This window comes from Nipponia nippon, unplaced genomic scaffold (assembly GCF_047370975.1).
Source record: "Nipponia nippon isolate SJK-2023a ecotype South Korea unplaced genomic scaffold, ASM4737097v1 scaffold_1, whole genome shotgun sequence".
NCBI classification, from domain to species: domain Eukaryota; kingdom Metazoa; phylum Chordata; class Aves; order Pelecaniformes; family Threskiornithidae; genus Nipponia; species Nipponia nippon.
The window spans coordinates 9,543,949-9,561,810 of NW_028262290.1; the positions used below are offsets into that span (position 1 = coordinate 9,543,949).

General features: G+C 40.0%; 1 protein-coding gene across 2 annotated transcripts in view; it reads left to right on the plus strand.

Moving 5' to 3' along the window:
* Positions 1-7,997, plus strand: part of KCNQ3 (potassium voltage-gated channel subfamily Q member 3) — a 209,896-nt gene extending 201,899 nt beyond the window's left edge. For both annotated transcript variants that reach the window (XM_087745845.1, XM_087745852.1), the window contains 2 exons: positions 649-733; positions 1,693-7,997. In XM_087745845.1, coding sequence (XP_087601971.1) covers positions 649-733; positions 1,693-2,430 — 823 coding nt within the window. In that variant the 3' untranslated portion in view covers positions 2,431-7,997. The remainder of the gene's footprint in view (positions 1-648; positions 734-1,692) is intronic.
* The last annotated feature ends 9,865 nt before the right edge of the window (positions 7,998-17,862 follow it).

A 17,862-nucleotide genomic window follows, 5' to 3' on the forward strand; every position in this document is an offset into this window, starting at 1 on the left:
TTCTTTAGGTAAGCAGAGATCTTCTTACCTGCTGAAGTTAGTCCATCTGATGGATGGGCAGTAGGAAAGTACATAGAACAACATTTATTCTGGAATCTACTCTAAATCTCCAGACCAGACTGTCTCTTTTCAGCATTTCCAGTCTCTGCCACTTCCTATTTGGTTTAATGAAATTGGGAAAAAAAAACCACTCAGCCTTGAAATTCAGATTCAGTCTTCAAAGACACCAATTATAAAGAACTGGATTTAAAAACACATGGCCATCTGTAGACCCACTCTCTAGACTATCTCAACATTTTTCACAAACCTGAAATTATTCCATCAAGTCTGAGATTAATCTCACTTTCATTTTGAACTTTTTGTTTGCTTTTGTTTTTTCTTAATCTTTATCTTCATTTTGAACCAAAATAATTTTAAATTAAAAATCAGGAATATATTTTTTTTTTTTTAGAAATGCATTGGAATCACATAGAATAGACTTTTGCTCTTGTTTGTACAATAAAGAACTAAATTCAATCTTTTCTTAAATGGGGCTCCAAGGAGCTATATGAATATACCACCAAGATGGTAATTCTATTTTCTGATATAAATTAATTACTGTGATGCAAAGAAAAGTTGGACACTAATAAAGTTATTAATTCTTTATAGAAATGATCCATATGTAGCCAAAGCATCTACAGCAGATACTGAAGACCAAAGTATGATGGGCAAATTTGTTAAAGTTGAACGACAGGTATGTAATTTCATGACAATGATGGAGACTGAGGCGCTTATACAGAACTGATAAAGCTGACAGAAATTCTGTATGAGTCTTTGGCTGACCCAGGCAGATTTGTACTGTCGGTGATCAAGACTCACACAGATCTTGTGCTAATGATCACAAAACTACGTTGTTAATTTTTCATGAAAGAATTTCATTAAGTGGGAAGTGTGTATTTTGAAAACTATTGAATGACTATCATTATATATGGCAGCAAGACCCTAACCATGATGTTCAGATGGAACTTTTTCATTCCCTTAAACTCTGTACTCATCATCTCTGGTGTTTTGCTGTAAGCGCCACCTTCTTCTGCAGGGTCTGGCACTCGGAAGGATTGCCTCCACAGGTATTTTTGGGCCCTCTTTGTGCAACCTAACCTATTGCTTAGCAAGCCAAGACACTTTCATTTTTAAATATATAACTAAGTAGGATGGAGGCAAGTGGCATTGATTCACATCAGTTCCTTTCATGGAATGTAGATGTTCAGGCACAAAGTACTATCAAAAGAGAAAGGAAATTAGTTCTGATATTTAACTCTGATGTTGTGGGACTACTAAGAGTCAGAGAATAGGTCTGTGTGCAAAGGTGATTCCATCTGTTGTATTTTGGTAACAGCTATTTACTGTATGGTATCAAGACTTTGGTCATTGTAGACTGGTGTTGGATGCTGGACTGCCAAATATCCAGCAAAGCTAAGAATTTTTTTGGCACAGTTCATAGGGATGGGTCTTCTTAATCTGAGGCAGTTAGAGGATAAACTGGCATCCACTGCAGTCCAGCTTCCATGGGAAAGTCATGATTATCCTATAATTACCTTCATGACCAATAAAGATAGCAGCACACCATTGCTGGGGGCAGTTCACCTATGGGAGCATTGACTCTTTCACTGAACAACTGACTTGAGACAATATCATAACATTGGTATTTTTCAGGTTAATGACATGGGGAAGAAACTGGATTTTCTTGTTGATATGCATATGCATCATATGGAACAGCTGCAAATACAAGTCGCTGAGATAAGTCCATTGAAAGAAACTGCTTCTCCTGCAAAGGAGAAGAGAGAAGAAAACAAATATTCTGAATTAAAAACAATAATATATAAATACACTGAGCAGTGTGCTCATGAATCTCCTTACAACTTCCAGCAGGTTCCAGTCAACAAAGTCAGTCCTTATGGTTTCTCAGCACATGGTCATATGACTCATTCACAACCTTTATCAACAGGTGGGCAAAACTCTGGCAAACTGCAAGCCACACCTTCCTCAACTTCATATGTAGAAAGGCCAACAGTTTTGCCTATATTTACATTAATGGACTCCCAGGTTAGCTACCACTCTCAAGGAGACCTACAAAGCCCTTACTCAGATAAGGTGTCTCCCAGGCAGAGAAGGAGCTTAACAAGAGACAGTGATACTCCATTATCCCTTCTCTCCGTCAACCATGAGGAACTTGAGCGCTCCCCAAGTGGCTTCAGTATCTCCCAAGACAGAGACGACTTCCCGTTTGGCCCCAATGGGGGATCGGCGTGGATGAGAGAGAAACGCTACCTAGCAGAGGGGGAAACGGACACAGACACCGACCCTTTTACACCAAGTGGCTCCATGCCTTTGTCTTCTACAGGAGATGGGATTTCAGATTCAATATGGACCCCTTCAAATAAGCCAGTTTAAAAGTGCGTATTGGGGCAGTCACTGGTTGACTTCTCCATGTAATGTAAGCATACTTTGTATATCTCACTTACTCTACACCCAAAGCTTACTAGTTCAAAACACCAATGGCTGCATAAGATGCATGTGATATTAGTGGTAGTCATTCTGCACCATTTCATACAATTTACTAATGCAGTTTTTTTCATGCTACCAAAACTAAGGAGCTTAGTTTTGAGCATGGTTTGCATGAATTTACCCTATATAAATGGTACAGCTGATTTCTTCTATGATACATATCTATCTGATACTCTTCAATACTACAATGGTGAATTGATAACAGGTGAGATATGGTGGTCCTTGCTACATTTTGTAAACAGAGCAGCAAAGTAAATATATATTTTCTGGAGCAATATCTCTTTGTGGAAACATAACATCTGAATCCATTTTCCAATATAAGTAAATCAATCTCTAACCAACCTAGCCAAGAACATCCAATACGAAGCAGGGAAAAAGCTGAGTAAATGACCCTACTGAAATGGTTTTGTGAGCTAAATGTTTCTCATGTGATCTATTATACAACTACCCATGAAATAAAATGTCAAAATGAAATCAGGGGTAGAATTTAAAATTATCAAAGCCACTTCCTGGAATTGGTCATAGGTATTTATTTATTGTAAAATTGTAAATATAAATCCCTCAAACTACTTTGAAAATCTCCACTAGTGTTTATAAAATTGCTCAAAGTGTGACTACAATACTATTTTATAGAAAATAATTTCCTCAGGCCATTTGTTACTTACAGGGCCAATGTTTTTTTCTGTTCCAAAAATAAGGTTGTTCAGTGTAGGGAACTCCAGGTTTACACACTCCACTCCTTTATTGACTTACATGCTGCTAAGTAAGCTGCATAATGTAACTGTGCCTCAGTTTCCCAATCTGTTAATTGGGAGTTGTACTTCCATACAAATATACAGGTTGTAAGGCTCAATTCACTAATCTTTGCCAAGCGCTTTGAGCTCCTCAGATGTGCAGAGTATCGCTATTCTGTTCCCTGGGAGTTCCACAATGTAGGATGCTGCCAGGATCTGTTTTTCTCTGTTTACTGTTTCTCTTGGAAATGGACTGCTCCAAATCCATGAATGTGTGCCATATTTAAGATGAATATACAAATAAATAAATACTATTCTTGTCACCTGTCCCTGAGCAACAGAGGGATAAGTATGCTCCCTAGGCCTCAGCCAAATATTTTTTCATGGGAATTGGAAATTATGTTGAGGGAGAGCAGGAAAACAATCCAACCCACTGCGAACAAGGCAGAAATGAATCAAAGATCTCACCACTACAGTGAGAATGTAGTATCTATACAGCTAGGGAAACCAGCCTGTCCAAATATCCTATGCAGGATTCATCTGATGTCAATCCAGGTGTACATGAAATAGCATCCATTTGATGTCAAGTTTGATGGCTATGCAGCCTTTACAGCTGGTGGAAAACTGATCAGTGTAGTTGGTGAGCACAGGGTACAAGAACCAAAGCACACATCAGCTTTAGGATGAGATTAATCTCAATTATTTACAATGACCAAGTTTCTACTGACTTCAAAGGGAGCAGAGAGTGACTTGCTTAGATGTCAGATGATCAGAGACACCCACAGTCAATGGGAAGGCTCTCACCCCTACCCCACTGACCCAAGGAGCAGCCTCTCTACCATGGCTCATGTCCACCTCCTGTTGAGAATGACCCCTGTCACTCCACACAATGACTTCACCACCATGGCTAGAGCACTGACCAGCAAAGACACAAGGATTTGGCCCATGTAAGATGTTAGAAAGTGAACTTTCTGTAGTGACTGTTTGTATTATGCTCTAGCTGCACAACTCAGCATCTTTGGCACATCCAATCAGAGCACAAGAAAGAAATAAACTTTATTGGGCTTCCCATGTGTAACTGGGAAGCACAGGCCTGGACAGAGTGTGCTTCAATGGAAGATACCTTGTTGGATTTTGCCCACTGTAGTAAATGTCATGTTTGATTCCTCAGTATTGTTGACATCTCATAACAGTCATTCCATCCAGGGAGCTTCTGTTCTCTTCCAGATGTAGGCATTGCCTTCATCTTCATTGTTTATTCTCTATCTGAAGAGCCATCTAAAAGATTAGGATCCTCTTACTTCATCTGGTTCTTCAGCTAAATCATGATCTGGGACAGATCTTCAGGGAGAACAAATTGCTGTATTTACTCGAGTAAATAATGCAGACCAGTTACAGCCTTTGAAGACTGGGCTGAGTCCATGGAACTGTTCTGAGGCCAGTAACTATGATGACATGAGGTACAATTTTGGTAATTACTTAATTGACAAAATAGCCATTACCTGAAAAGTAATCTTCATTTGGTACAGTTTCATGGCTAAACTTGAAAAGAACAAAACTAGCTGACAAAAGTGTAATTCATTATAATTTGGCATATTGAGAAGAATTATTTGGCCATCTGTGATTCTTGGAAATACCTGTATTGTACCTGCCTCAGGCTTTCTGATACATGTCTGCGGCAACTCGTAAGATTTAACCCTTACATGACAAATGAATGAAAAAGAATGAAAACTGATCTTAACATTGCTAGACTTCTTCTGAAATTGGTGTAAGTATATGCTATACAAGCCTGCTTCACTTTTCTTATATATCAAGTGCTTGGCATACCTACTGATTTCATTTGTTTGGCCCTTCTTAAAATGCTTTCTAGATCTGAGCAATCAAATATCAAGGCAGCCAAAAACCAAGTGCAATCTGAGAAATTTGTTTGTGAATGTCTTTGACAGTGGCTATGCCATGCAGTTCCCTGCCCAATTCCCCTTCAAATTCTTCAGTGCAGGTTTCTAATCTCTCCCATGCCAGGTCATATAAAGGGAATCTTATCTCAGTATTAAACCTGACTGAAAATCCATAAATCACCTCATTATAAAGATATGTTCATTCCAAGAGAAAATCCAAGCAAGGGTAGAGACTTGGATGAGTCTTCACCTGCACACAGAGTGCAGCCGCAGAGAAAGTGTGATTTGGGCTGCCCTGCACTGTGTACACTTAGTAGCTGAACTGCCTTCAGGTTGGCATTTTCTGGGGGCTGTGGGCACCAATTTACTATATGCAGCTTAAAAGCACCAGGTTAAGTATCTGTAGCCACATCATGAAATATTTAATGATGTGCTAACTGGCCAGATAACATCTGCCTCTTCTTAAAAGGTATTGGTGGTAAGCTCAGCAAGACCCTCTGCAGTGGACATCTCTGGATCCTCCGGAAGAGACGCAAGAAGAGGGTCAGGGAAGTCTGGTTAGCCTATTTTAATATTTATTTTTTTAACACACTTCTTTGCACTGAAACCAGTCACTGCTCTGTTTGGCAGGGTAATGGGCTTAGCAGCTCTCTGCCTCCTACATCATCTGGATTAAAAATAGGGTGTGCATCAGTTCTGCTGTCTGTGCTGACAACAGAGATGTGTCAAGATGTCACCAGCAAGGTGAGATCTGGAGACCATTCCAGGTCTGGGATATGCACACACGTTTCATCAGACTCCCATGGAGGTTGAGTCCAGGAAGTGTTTCAACCTTGGAACGGCAGTTTATGTTTCTGCCATAGATAGTGGACAAAACAAAATAAAGTATTTCTGATTATTGGCCCTGGCAACATTTACAAAGTCAGGATCTGTTTTGCAGAGTAGGTTCACCCCATACAAGGAATCAATTATTCACAATTTCATTTGATAGAGGCATCTGGGTCAATAGTATTCTTCGTACTAGGAATGGATTAGATTTATCCCTTCTTTCATCTGTCTGTGATATTTCAGTTTAAAAGCTATCAAATTTGTTTGGGTCAGATCTTCCTAGCATCTAGACTGACACAGACACTTTGTTTACATACAGTTAACAATAAAGAGGATTAACCATTGGAATCCACTCTTTGCTGACTCTTAACTCCTACAAGTGACCAGGGATTCATTTCAGGGCTTGAGATGTTTTTCATAAGAAGAAAGTGTGGAGCTTTTGTCTACTCTCCTTGAAGTCAGTAAGAAACCTTCTCAAACTGATGCACTGGGAGCAGGATTGGGTCCTAATCTCCCTTTATATGAATTTCCTTGTGAAAGACAGCAGTGATCTGGAGACATTTTTCTTAGCTACATTTTTACGCTGATTTTTCAGTCGCTAGCGAATGACACACATCTGTAAGTTTTTGAAAAGGTGCATCTGTGTTTACATTGTGTACCTCTCTTTGCAGCATCATTATCAATCAAGCTTCCTCACTTTAGATTCAAACTGAGAATATTTCATTAAGGCAGAAGTGAATGTTAGCTAAAGTATGCAGGTATAGAAAATGTGGTTTATGCTCCATTTAAGGAGTTGGTCCTGTAAAAAAAATCTAGTCAGGTAATGGCTGTTGTCCTTGCCTTGGCTTTTTCCTGCATTGAATTAAACAGTCTGGCTCCTATCAAAATAAAAGGGAATTCAGCACATGGAGAGATTGATTGAAAAGTCCCTAAACTGACTTTGGCTATATTTGCTCTATTCTTATCTGTAACTTTGCTGCGTTGTTATGGTTCAGAGTGGAAATAGTTTTAAATTTTTCTGCTTCAAATTGTGGCCCAGCAGCACGGCAAACTAATTCCCACCTGAATCTGTGCGTAGCGGGGCTGCTGACTTGTGGCCTTCAGGCAAGCACCGTGGTCCAATCAGTTTGCAAGATCACAGCCTAAAGCAATCAGAAAATGCAGATTGAGGAGCAAGTTCAGCCCTGCTGGGAGCCCAGTTGTTGCAGCGGTGTCACATCTGCCTATGTAAGAACTGAATTTGTCCTGCTTAGTGCAGAGCATGGGAGAAAGAGCTGGATCTTGATTTCTTGCACCCCACAGCCGCCACCACTAAGCTTTAGGTGCCTAAGAGCTGCAAACCTAAATTTTCTACAGCACCTCATGAATTTGGTGTGAAATCACTTTTTCAGGAGCCCAGCTGAATGTGTGTGTTTTTACTTTTAAAGACCAGTTTCAGAGGTGCGGAGGAAAAAGGGGCCATTTTCAAGTGATTTTAGCAGGGTACTGTGGGAAAGAAGATCCTGGGTATCACTATTGCTTCTGATTATTTAGGCTGTAAGATTTGATCCTTCCCAATTCAGCTTTTAGTAGCTTTCCTCTGAAGTTAAATGAAGCAAAATACTGGAAGTGGGATCCTATTTCCATCCTCAAGAATAGGCTGAGACTGAAGGTTACATAGCCAACTGCATTTTGTTTTCTAGTTATGGCATCTTATTATTACTAGTATTTGTGCCTTGCTCACTGAAATTTTCTCCATGCTACAAAGATGCTTTTCAGATTCTGGCTGACAAGGGAACACAACTTTTATACAAGTGGCCTTTAGTGCTCTTTATAATATTATTTATTGTAATTTTTAAACTGTATGTGTAATTTATATTCTGGCACTGTCCAATATTTGAACAACTTTAATATGTTTATTTCAATATATTATGCAAACAATACTTCTTAACTGATTTTTTATGTTCCGTCTTTAAAACCTGCACCACTTATTAATAAATAGAAATTTCAATTATGATGTGGAGTAATTTCTTTTCAATTAAATCGTGAGGTCTTCCCACATATTCAAGGAACACAGTGTCAAATGTGCCCCCAGCAAAGGCATCGGCAGAAATTCTTTTGACTTCACCCATGCAGGACTGAGTTTATAGGTACAAGTAGGCTTTACCTGGCTTCCACAGCTAGTCCTGTAATAATATAACACAGGAGATCCCATTATTTGTGACACATATTCATATGTGTGTGGGAAAATGAAAACTAGGGGAAAATACATTCAAATTAGAGACATAAATGTGCTAAAATTTGATGAAGTCGCACGCAAAATATATAGAGAACGTAATAATGGCACAAGGCTGCTCTGAATATCCTCTGCAGGGAATTTAACAGCTGGCTACAGGGTTGGGTTGGGAGTTCAGTTCCCTGAATTTTGCCCCTGGTCCTCTTGTTGCATTTCTGTGTGGCCTTGGCCTCACATCTTTGGCTGTCTGTCTGTCTTCCTGATGTGTAAAACCACCAGAAGGCTGCCCACTTGCCTCCCAGCAACACTGTGGGACAGCATGAACTATTTAAAATGCCTTGCCCTCTTACACAAATAGGAGGGTGTTACTGAGGAAAATTCATGCCAAACATCTTTTCTACAAATGGTTCTGTTTGTAGTTTCAGTTGGGGGTAGCATTTTAATAGTTTTAAAATTTCCATATATAAGGCACGTGCATTATTTGCTCCTAGCTGCTGGTTTGGAAGTTGCTGTGTTTCCTTGGAAAAGGCCCAGAGTGTGCATGCACATGTGCACAACTAACATTGCTTGGCTCACAGTGTTGCGGGAAAATTGGAAGGAGAGGGGTATTGTACAGACTGTCCGGACTTGGCTCTGCCAGAAATATTCCATCAAAATGCTATTAATGGGGTGACAGGGAACTGAGATCTTATACACATCGGTGTCAGAAATGTATCAGGCATAGCGGTGATAACAGTCATGTAACAGTTCAATGTGGAGTCAAAGATACCAGTTTCTGTTCTTGTTAGATGCCTTTTGCGATGAGTGGAGGAAAATCATCACTTTTCAGCGCACGGTCCAGTCAGTCCTATATCAAATGACCCACACTGCCTCTCTCAGGTGATGCCTGTCTCTAACTGGCATCTTTCATAACTACAGAGTTGAAGATGACCAGCTTGGACAAAAACATATCTTTCAGGTAGCTAAACGAGATGAGATTAATCCCATCCTATCAGTTCGGAAAGAAGGCTGAAGGGTAATTGTCCTGAATGAGACAAGAAGAGAGCACCTCTCATTACCTTTTCCCAAAAATATGGCTGGACCCAGTGAGATATTTTTAAGGCATTCCCTGTGGCTTCAGCATCATGATTGTCACCAAGGAACCAGCTCTGCTCAATACTTGAAATGCAACCTAAAAAAAAGATTTCTTAATTTTTTGTGGTAGCTAAAAAATTATTCAGCAGTTTTTCCTGTTACTGATCCCACTTCTATATCCCTGTAAATTGGGAATAATTTTAAAAATCCCGTAGTACTACAACACCCAATTGTGGTGTTTTTGTTTTTATTTTTGTATTTGTTTTTGGTTTTGTTTTAAATGACTCAATTTAAAGAGAATCAGTGCCAGGCTCTTACAGCCAAGTTCTATCATTTTTTTCCAAAGATTGACAGTATTTTTTTAAACTAATGCACCAGAGTGCGGAGTTTTGAATCTCTTGGGTTCAGTTTTTCACACAGCTCTAAAGACTGTGTACAACACTAACATTTTCTATATTCCCTGCATTTCTTTCAAGGCAAATACAAAGGTACTTCAAATGTATTTATATGTTTTTATAGACAATATTACCAGGCATTATCATTCCTAACTTAGCAATGAATGTCCCAGTTTGAACTGAACAGCAACTGTGCAGCAGAATTCTTTTGCAAAGAAAAGCAACCAGCCACAGCAATGACATCTAAATGAGTCTTTCACAGACACAATAGGTGAACCACTCAGCTTTTGTTCACCTGAACTGAAATATATTGCATTAAAATTTCCCCTTGGCTGTCACCCAAATACATAAGCATGCCAAGTCACTGGATTTCAGTAAGGCGCTGGGTTTGATCTTTTAGGAAGTGGATTCTAAAACAGGAACAAGATGTGATGTCTATCCTCACGCAAAGCCCTGCTTATATCCTCCCCTGCAGGCTCTGCTTATGTCTATACAGGACTGTTGAGGTTGTATGTAATTGTCCCCTGCCTGAGCAGAGTAAGACTAAGACTTAACAGTTTAGAAAGGGTAAATATTGACTTGTCCAGTAAGACACAAGAAACAGGGTCAGGAGTAGAAGTTTTTCAGTGTATCCTTCTTTTTCTTCTCAGGATGCTTTGATTTTCAAGACCTTCCAGAGTCTTGAAAACTATCCCAGATAAAATGGTCTCTTGATTAACATGGGGCATCCTCTTGGCTCACAGAGAAGGGAAGGAGTCAGGAAAGCCAAGTCCCATGGCACAGAGCAGCAGGAGAGCTAGACTGCCTTTAAAGAAATTGCCCTCTAAGACAATTTTTTCAGGCATATGGTCCTGATGGCTGGTAGCCCAGTGGGCTTGGGACAGCACCACAGCTTCTCTCCTGCTTCCTTGTGTCAGATGCAGATGATCAACAGAATATAGACCAGGGATCATGAAAAAAGAAAGGGATGCAAGATATGCTATGAATGTTTTGGCAAGTTTGACAGGACCAGTTGTGTGTCTGACACATATTATATCAGAAATAACAACACCGGATAAATCATTAAATATTTCCTAAGTAAGTTCTGGACTGCTGCGACTTCTCTGTATCTAATCAAAGCTTTATGAGTCTCTGGATTTACAAATGCAGAGTGCTCGATCACTAACTATTATCTTTGGAAGCCCCAAAGGAGCAGTGCCAGGTATTGCGTGGATCTGTAAAAATCTCATGAGATGGATGTAACATGCCGAGAAGAAAGCAAAACCATCAGGAGTTCACCAGAGATGAAATGGTTTTGAGATTCCGTACATTCCCCACAGTTCCCATTTTGCTTCATAGACTGGAAAACGGAGCTATGCAGTCACTGTGACAGCAACTGTGCTCACTGCTCTTCTGGAGAAATATTTATACTATGGATGAACATTTGGTGGCACAGCTCTGCAGAAAGATGATTGCAATGGCTTTGTTCTCTTCAAGACTGTCCAATGAGTATATCTCAGTAAATATGTTTTGCTCTGCCATCCCAGGCAGTTCATCTGCCTCTGCTTTAATTTTCTTGTCACTATATGCCAACAACGTTGTTGAGGAATGAAGTAGCACCCAGCTACTCAGTTCTTATGCACTTAATGCATCTTCCATGGGGCAAACAATGGCAATCTTCAGCTGATGAAATTCTGGGTGTCCCTGGTGCAGAAACCTTGGCCGGTTTAAATAAGTAAATCAAGAGTCTGATGGCAGAAAAAACAGTGTTTCTGAGAAGCATCATCTTTCTAATTTTCCAGCTGAGGTGAGTTTCTGACAAGCAATATGGCAAAAGCAACTCATAGTCCTTTTCCACATCAGCTGCGAGAACTTCATGCCTATGGTCACTACATATTTTCAGTTTCCATGCCTCCTTTTTTCCGTCTCTCTCATTTTCCTCCCTTCCTTAAGAATGTGCTTGAATTCACAAAAGTTTTACAATGTCAGACACTTTAAAGAAAAGTGTTAATTACTTTAGACAAATAAATATACAAAACATTCTTACTGGAAACAGTCAAACTGAATGGCTGTACATTTAGTGCTCATTCTTTTCAGGAGGGTTTGTGGTATTAGTACCAATCTTAGCAAAATATTAGTAAGAAAGATTAAAGAAAAAATGTTATAAAAAACAAGATTAATTTGCAATTCTAAAAAAAAAATTCCTGAAATGGGAAAGAAGTTTTATGAACGGGAATAAATAAATGCTTTATATATAAATATAAAAAAAGTCTCTTTAAGAGATGAAATTTGTTTTATTCTTCCAAAATAAGGGTAACAAAGAAACATTATTATATTTAAAGAGTTGTCCTTAATGAAATTTGTGCAAAAATAAATAAAATCAGAAGTATATTGCTAACATCTGAAATGAAATTATAGAGCTAGTACATTTCTTAATAAAATAAACTAGATATCTTGTAAAATCGTAATGGCAGAGGACTAAAGGAGAAGTGTTGAATTATAATCAAGCTTTTTCAGAAAAAAAATATACAGTTGATATACTTTTCTAAACAAAGTTTATTAAACATTACTCAAAGTTGCTTTCATGGAAGCATTTACTGTAGTACAATAAAGTGTAACTGAAGATGAAACTTTGATCCTCTGGAGCAAGCTTGAATTAAGTTTGCTTGTTTGTTGTTTTTTAAAAAAACAGTTCTTTATTCTCTGTTGCACGTTAGCATCTGATGAGAGATAGGCACAGCTGGATATGTGTTTTCCTACTAGGAAAGTAAGACAGGTAGGTTGGCAAGATGCTTTAGGTACTACAGAATTCCACGTGCCCCAGCTCATCTTTTAGGGCAGAGATGGTTTACACCGCAGCCTGAGGCCACTGGCAGGCTGGGACAGGGCGGGTGGGAGGGGACGCTGGTTGCTGACTCTGGCTCCGGTCATAGGAACACATGGCTGGAGCCCTTGCAGTGGCTCATGCATATTGCAACTGCTACACAGAAGCATGTGTTTAAAATGTCGAAGAAAAAAGCCACAAGGAAGAAGTAGTGCCTTGCTTCCACACTGTGTTCTCAACCCACAGAGAGATAAAGCACCAACATTCAGACTTCGCTTTCTCCCTCCTTCCCAGAACTTCATGCCATGCTGTCCTTTCTCTTACAAATAAATCACAGGCATTTGGCTTGAATGCACGTTTATTTAAATTGCATTAGTGGGGGAGTTATCCTGCATAGCCTTCAGCAAATGAATGTATTTTCAGAGTAGTTTATATGAATTACGTGCCTATACTATGTTACTAAGAAGATGCTTAAAATGACTCCTTTTCTTGTTCTGGATTTTGGGATGCTAGTTATGGACACAGAGCTGTCACACAAAGAGGCACTGGAAAAAGGAGGTGCGTAAAGACTATACTCCTGAGAAAGCGACTTGCTCAGAGCGATGCTCTGAGTGAGAACCCGGCATTGTCCCCAAGAGTCAAAGTTGGGGCTGAACAATGGCCCCCGCCCCGGTCACCTGAGCATCACTCTGCACCTGAGGACAGTTACAATTACAGAGTCCCAGGGTAAAACGCAGCATGAGGTAAAACCTGCTGAAAGTCAAATTATCCTCATAGCCAAACATCAAACAGTTGGAACTGATCCCAGCGCACACATTTTCCTGGCTATACCTGGTTTTGTCAGCTGTTACAGAGAGGTCTTTCATCCCAGCCTTCTTGATGAGATATTGAGCAACTGGCAATTAAATCAGTAAAAGTAAGTCTTGTCAAAGAAAAGGTGTTTCCATATTCCTCCAGCTGCAGCATTTAGTCACGAGTCACGAAAACTTTCCTTTTATCACACCAGTGACTTTCATACAGAATTAGATAATTTTAGATGAAATGACATCCCACTGGATAATGTTTTTCCATGAAAGGCAGAGAGAAAGAAAACAAAGGTAAGATTGTGCATGTGTGTGCACGCACATGTGTAAGCATCATATTTAACAGCTGTAACTCTGTTAAATGTAGCTGCAGTTGCCTTCCCGCTTCCAAAGTTCTTGGTGAAGGCAAGATTGCAGGACAGACAGAGACACAGCCCTACCATGCGCAAAACGTGATCCCATAAACATCTTTTCTGTGGGAAACCAGGATCCCCAAAAACATATGTTTGAAATCTGAAACCAGAAAAATCACTTTCTTGTATCTAACACCCTGGCAGGTTGCAGTGTTTTAGCCGTTGCAGTAAGACCCTTCTTTGGGTAATATCACGCCTCTCTTTGCCTTAACTGGTGGAGATGCAAGACAGGGACAATCCAATTAAACAAAGACAAGTGACAACAAAACAAGCCTGATGACACATTATTTACCCAGGCAGTATCTACAATAATAAATTAAGTAGTGCTGGGGAGCCCTGCAACCCAAATGTCCATAGTATTGGTAGGACCATGACACTGAAAGGACAATCCTAGAGTGCTCCTGAACAGAGTTCCAATGTTTCCCAAGCCGGGTTTGGAAACTGGGGAGAGGCTGGGAACCATTCCCAGACAGTTTGTATGTAGCCATCCTGTGCGTCTCATCTGCTGCCTCCTCTTTATCCTTGCCCTTTCTAGCAGGGGTCAGAATATTTGTGTGTTGAGGTTTTGCGCAGACCCTTAAAGTACTTTTTATTCCACAGAGTGACTATGAATCCTTTTAGGTTGCCTCTCTCTAATTGCTACAAAGTTTTTAATTAATTCACATGAGGTGTTCAGTGGCTTATGATAAAACTACTGAATGGATGATTATCTGCTTTTAACAGTGTTGCATCTAAACTCACTGGTTTCAGGGGAATCACTTGCAGTCCACGGCAGTAAACGGGAGCAGAATTTCACCCACTGTTTCCAGCAGTGGTCATCTCTTGGGTAATACTAAGCATCACTCATCATCACCGATATTGTCCTACATCACTGTTGTGACCAGATCTCTCTTCCTTCCTTGCTGCTTAACCACAAGCCAGGCAATTTTCTGTTTTAACTGTCATTTTGTTCCTTTTGACTTTCTACATTTAAGATACACTTCAGGTTTCTTCTCCATTGCCTATTGTTTAAATGGCTTCTCCAAGGATGGCTAAAGCTTTACCAAAGGGGCTTAACCTGGCCTACCTTTCTCCATCAAAGGTGGCATTGGCCTAATTGCAGTAAGATGAGCTGTCCCTTTAAAAGGGAAAAGAATCCTTTCTGCTCCGCAGTTCCAGTCATTACTGCCAAAAGGAGCTTCCAGTCTTCACCTGCCCTGCCACAGACTTTCCATGCGGGATTCAACGGGCACTTTGTGTGCTTATGATTGTGTTACCTCTAGTTAGTCCTTCTGGGATTAGGATAATTTTCACAGGATTTTAAAGCAAGATTATCAAGGCTGTCTTCTCAAGGTCTTTCACAAAGTGATTATTAAGACCTGGCAATAACCTCCAGTTTTATATAGGCTCTGAAGATAATCATCTTTGTCAAGAGAAATCAGGTAAGTTGATATTAAGTACTCCACATCACGGTGGTTTCATGTGTACTTGGACCTTTTCAACTGTACTATTAATGCAACTGTACTATTAATGGTCTGTGGGAATGTAGCAAATGCAATGTATTTTTATTACATGGTTGCTTAAATTCGCATAGAATAAATCTGAACTTCAAATGTAGTTGTAGCAATGTAATGAAGCGTGTAATTGTAACACAGGCATATTTTCATATTAACATGGAATATTTCTTTAGGCCCGGTGTATCATGGTGTGCTTAAAATGAGAGATGACCTTTAGATGTTGGAACTGAATGAAGGTAAGGAAATTAATACTCAAGAACTTTCCTTTTTTTATTTCTTTGGTTTCTTGACTTCTGTTCTGCTCTGTTTAGCATGAAGGCACGGGAAAACTATCTGATTGCACTCTGTTTGTACAGGAAAAATGAAAACAATTCAAACTTCATGATTTCCTGACACATTAAAATTAGTTCAAATGAAGCATAGCTAATAAACAGGTTGGTTTAAGATTGCAGTTAATCCAGAATAACAAGAGGTATTTAATAAGAGGTCTTCATGAGTGTATAAAGGTAATTTGAACTGGATTAAAATCTACAATTCAGCAGTTCAGGGAACTCTGGATCAACAGTCCTAAGTAAAATGAATTCTACTAATATCGTTCAGCTTAAAATAAACGCAAGAAGAGGATTATCATATCCAAGAGAGGTGAAAGAGAATTTGTAACTAAAGGCTTGACCTGCAGCCTGTATCAGATAAAAGTTTGGGAGGAAAATATTCCCTGAAAGCCATGTTATGGGACTTTCAAAGCCACACAACATTTCCTTTAGCGCCTGTGAATCGCACTGTGTTTTGAAATGGCAGTTGTTACTGATTTTGAGCTGGAGTACAATGAGGGTTTCATATTTGTAATCTGGACATGTATTTTAGTCATCACAGTAGTGTCACTTATGCTGGCAAATAAAAGAGATACAGTTACAAAGTAATAAAGACTTGTCTCTGATAGATAAAAATTAGATATCAGTTAACCAGAGTAGCACAAACATGACATGTAAGATATTAATATTACTAATATCCACATTGCTGAGAGATAGGATATTTCAGGCAGCAGTTCTGGGAGTATTTTTCACAGATGGCTTTGAAATTTAATTGGACAGCATAAATGTTCAGAGATGTAATTCTGGGAAAAGATTTTGGAAAGCAGCTAAAACCTAATGCTTGAAATTTAAATCAGTCTCTACCTATTGAGGAAAAAGGGCAGTCCTTTTTAGAGCGATGTTCTTAATATTGAGGTTTCTCTGCAAATTTTTCTTAAGCATCTTGTACTGGCCAGAGAACATCACAGGGCTAGATCTGACATTGAGGCAAAGCAAGTCCTCCCATGAATGGAGGATTTTCCATCATTTTATACCCACATTATTTAATATTTCTTTGCTAGAAGTAGAACAAGATTTGGCTTATTATGATCCATCCTTCCAGGTTATATTTGCATGTTGTCCCAATTGTTAGATGTTTTGCTTGATTGAGTCTGTAGCCTGTAATCACACCTCGATTAAATGTGGGATGTTATGGCCACGCTAATGCCTGCTCTGAATCCCTGCTGCAAATTAGTGTCCTATGCAGAGAAAATTGTGTGTTTTTTAGTGTGGAGGAGCAGCTCAGCAGGGAGGACAGCAGGGAGCTGCAAATTCAGGTGAGTGAGCATCTCTCTATGTGCATGGGATGCTTCCAAGCACAACTTTGTATCTCTCTGTCTATTTTGTTTCTGCTTTTACAGTTCTTTTCTCCTCCTCTCTCTCTACCCTGAGGTGCTTTGGTAAGACAGTTCCTTCATTTGTCAGTCTTATTGCACCTTCTCTCTCTGTTGGGAACGTGGTCTCTCTAGCCCCTGGCCTAGTGTGCTGCACTGAGTCCTCTGTCAGATGATTTTCCCCATCCTGCCACAATGAACATCTCTGGGCCAGTTTAAATATATCAGTAATGAAGTTAGAGCCCTGATAGGAAATTATCTACAGACTATCAACCATTTTACTTGTGAACCTTTATAGAACAGCTGTGCTTGCACATCAGTCCGTGAAATACTCTTGCAGACACCAAAGATTTTGCTGTTCATCCAAGTGTTATTCACTGGTGACCCAGGAGATCCCACGTTCCTCAAAGCAGGTCCTGGAAACCAAGTCTCCTGACTCTGGCACGAGAACTGACCATCGATCTGTAGGGGCAGACTGAAAACAGGGCAGGGGATGCCCTCTTCTCTCACCTTCTAGGTCTGAGTCTCTCACTTGCCATGCAGCCAAAATCCTCATGAAAGGCAGAGGTTTGGGCTCTTTTGCCAGTCTGGGCTGCAGAGACCCTCCAGCCAACCTGCCTTATGCCACAGGGACAGTATGGTGGCAGTATTGCCGTTGGCCATGTTTCATGTTGATGTCCCTTGGGCCGGCATACACAGAGACGGCACTGGCTGTGCAGTCTGTTCACACCCTGTGTGCAGGGAGCGGGTCATGAGGAACATAGTCAGGGGGAGGTCTGTGGCCCATAAACACTGAACTGTCATCACAAAGCACAGCTCATCATAACGTAGATCTTCCAGAGCTAAGGAGGCAGTCACTTCTCATAGTACGGGAACAAAAATTCATGAAATTCTATTAAAAAAACCCCAGCAAATCATCCCACTGCTGACCTCAGTCAACCATGCAATCCAACAGTTCCCCCTTGACAGGACACT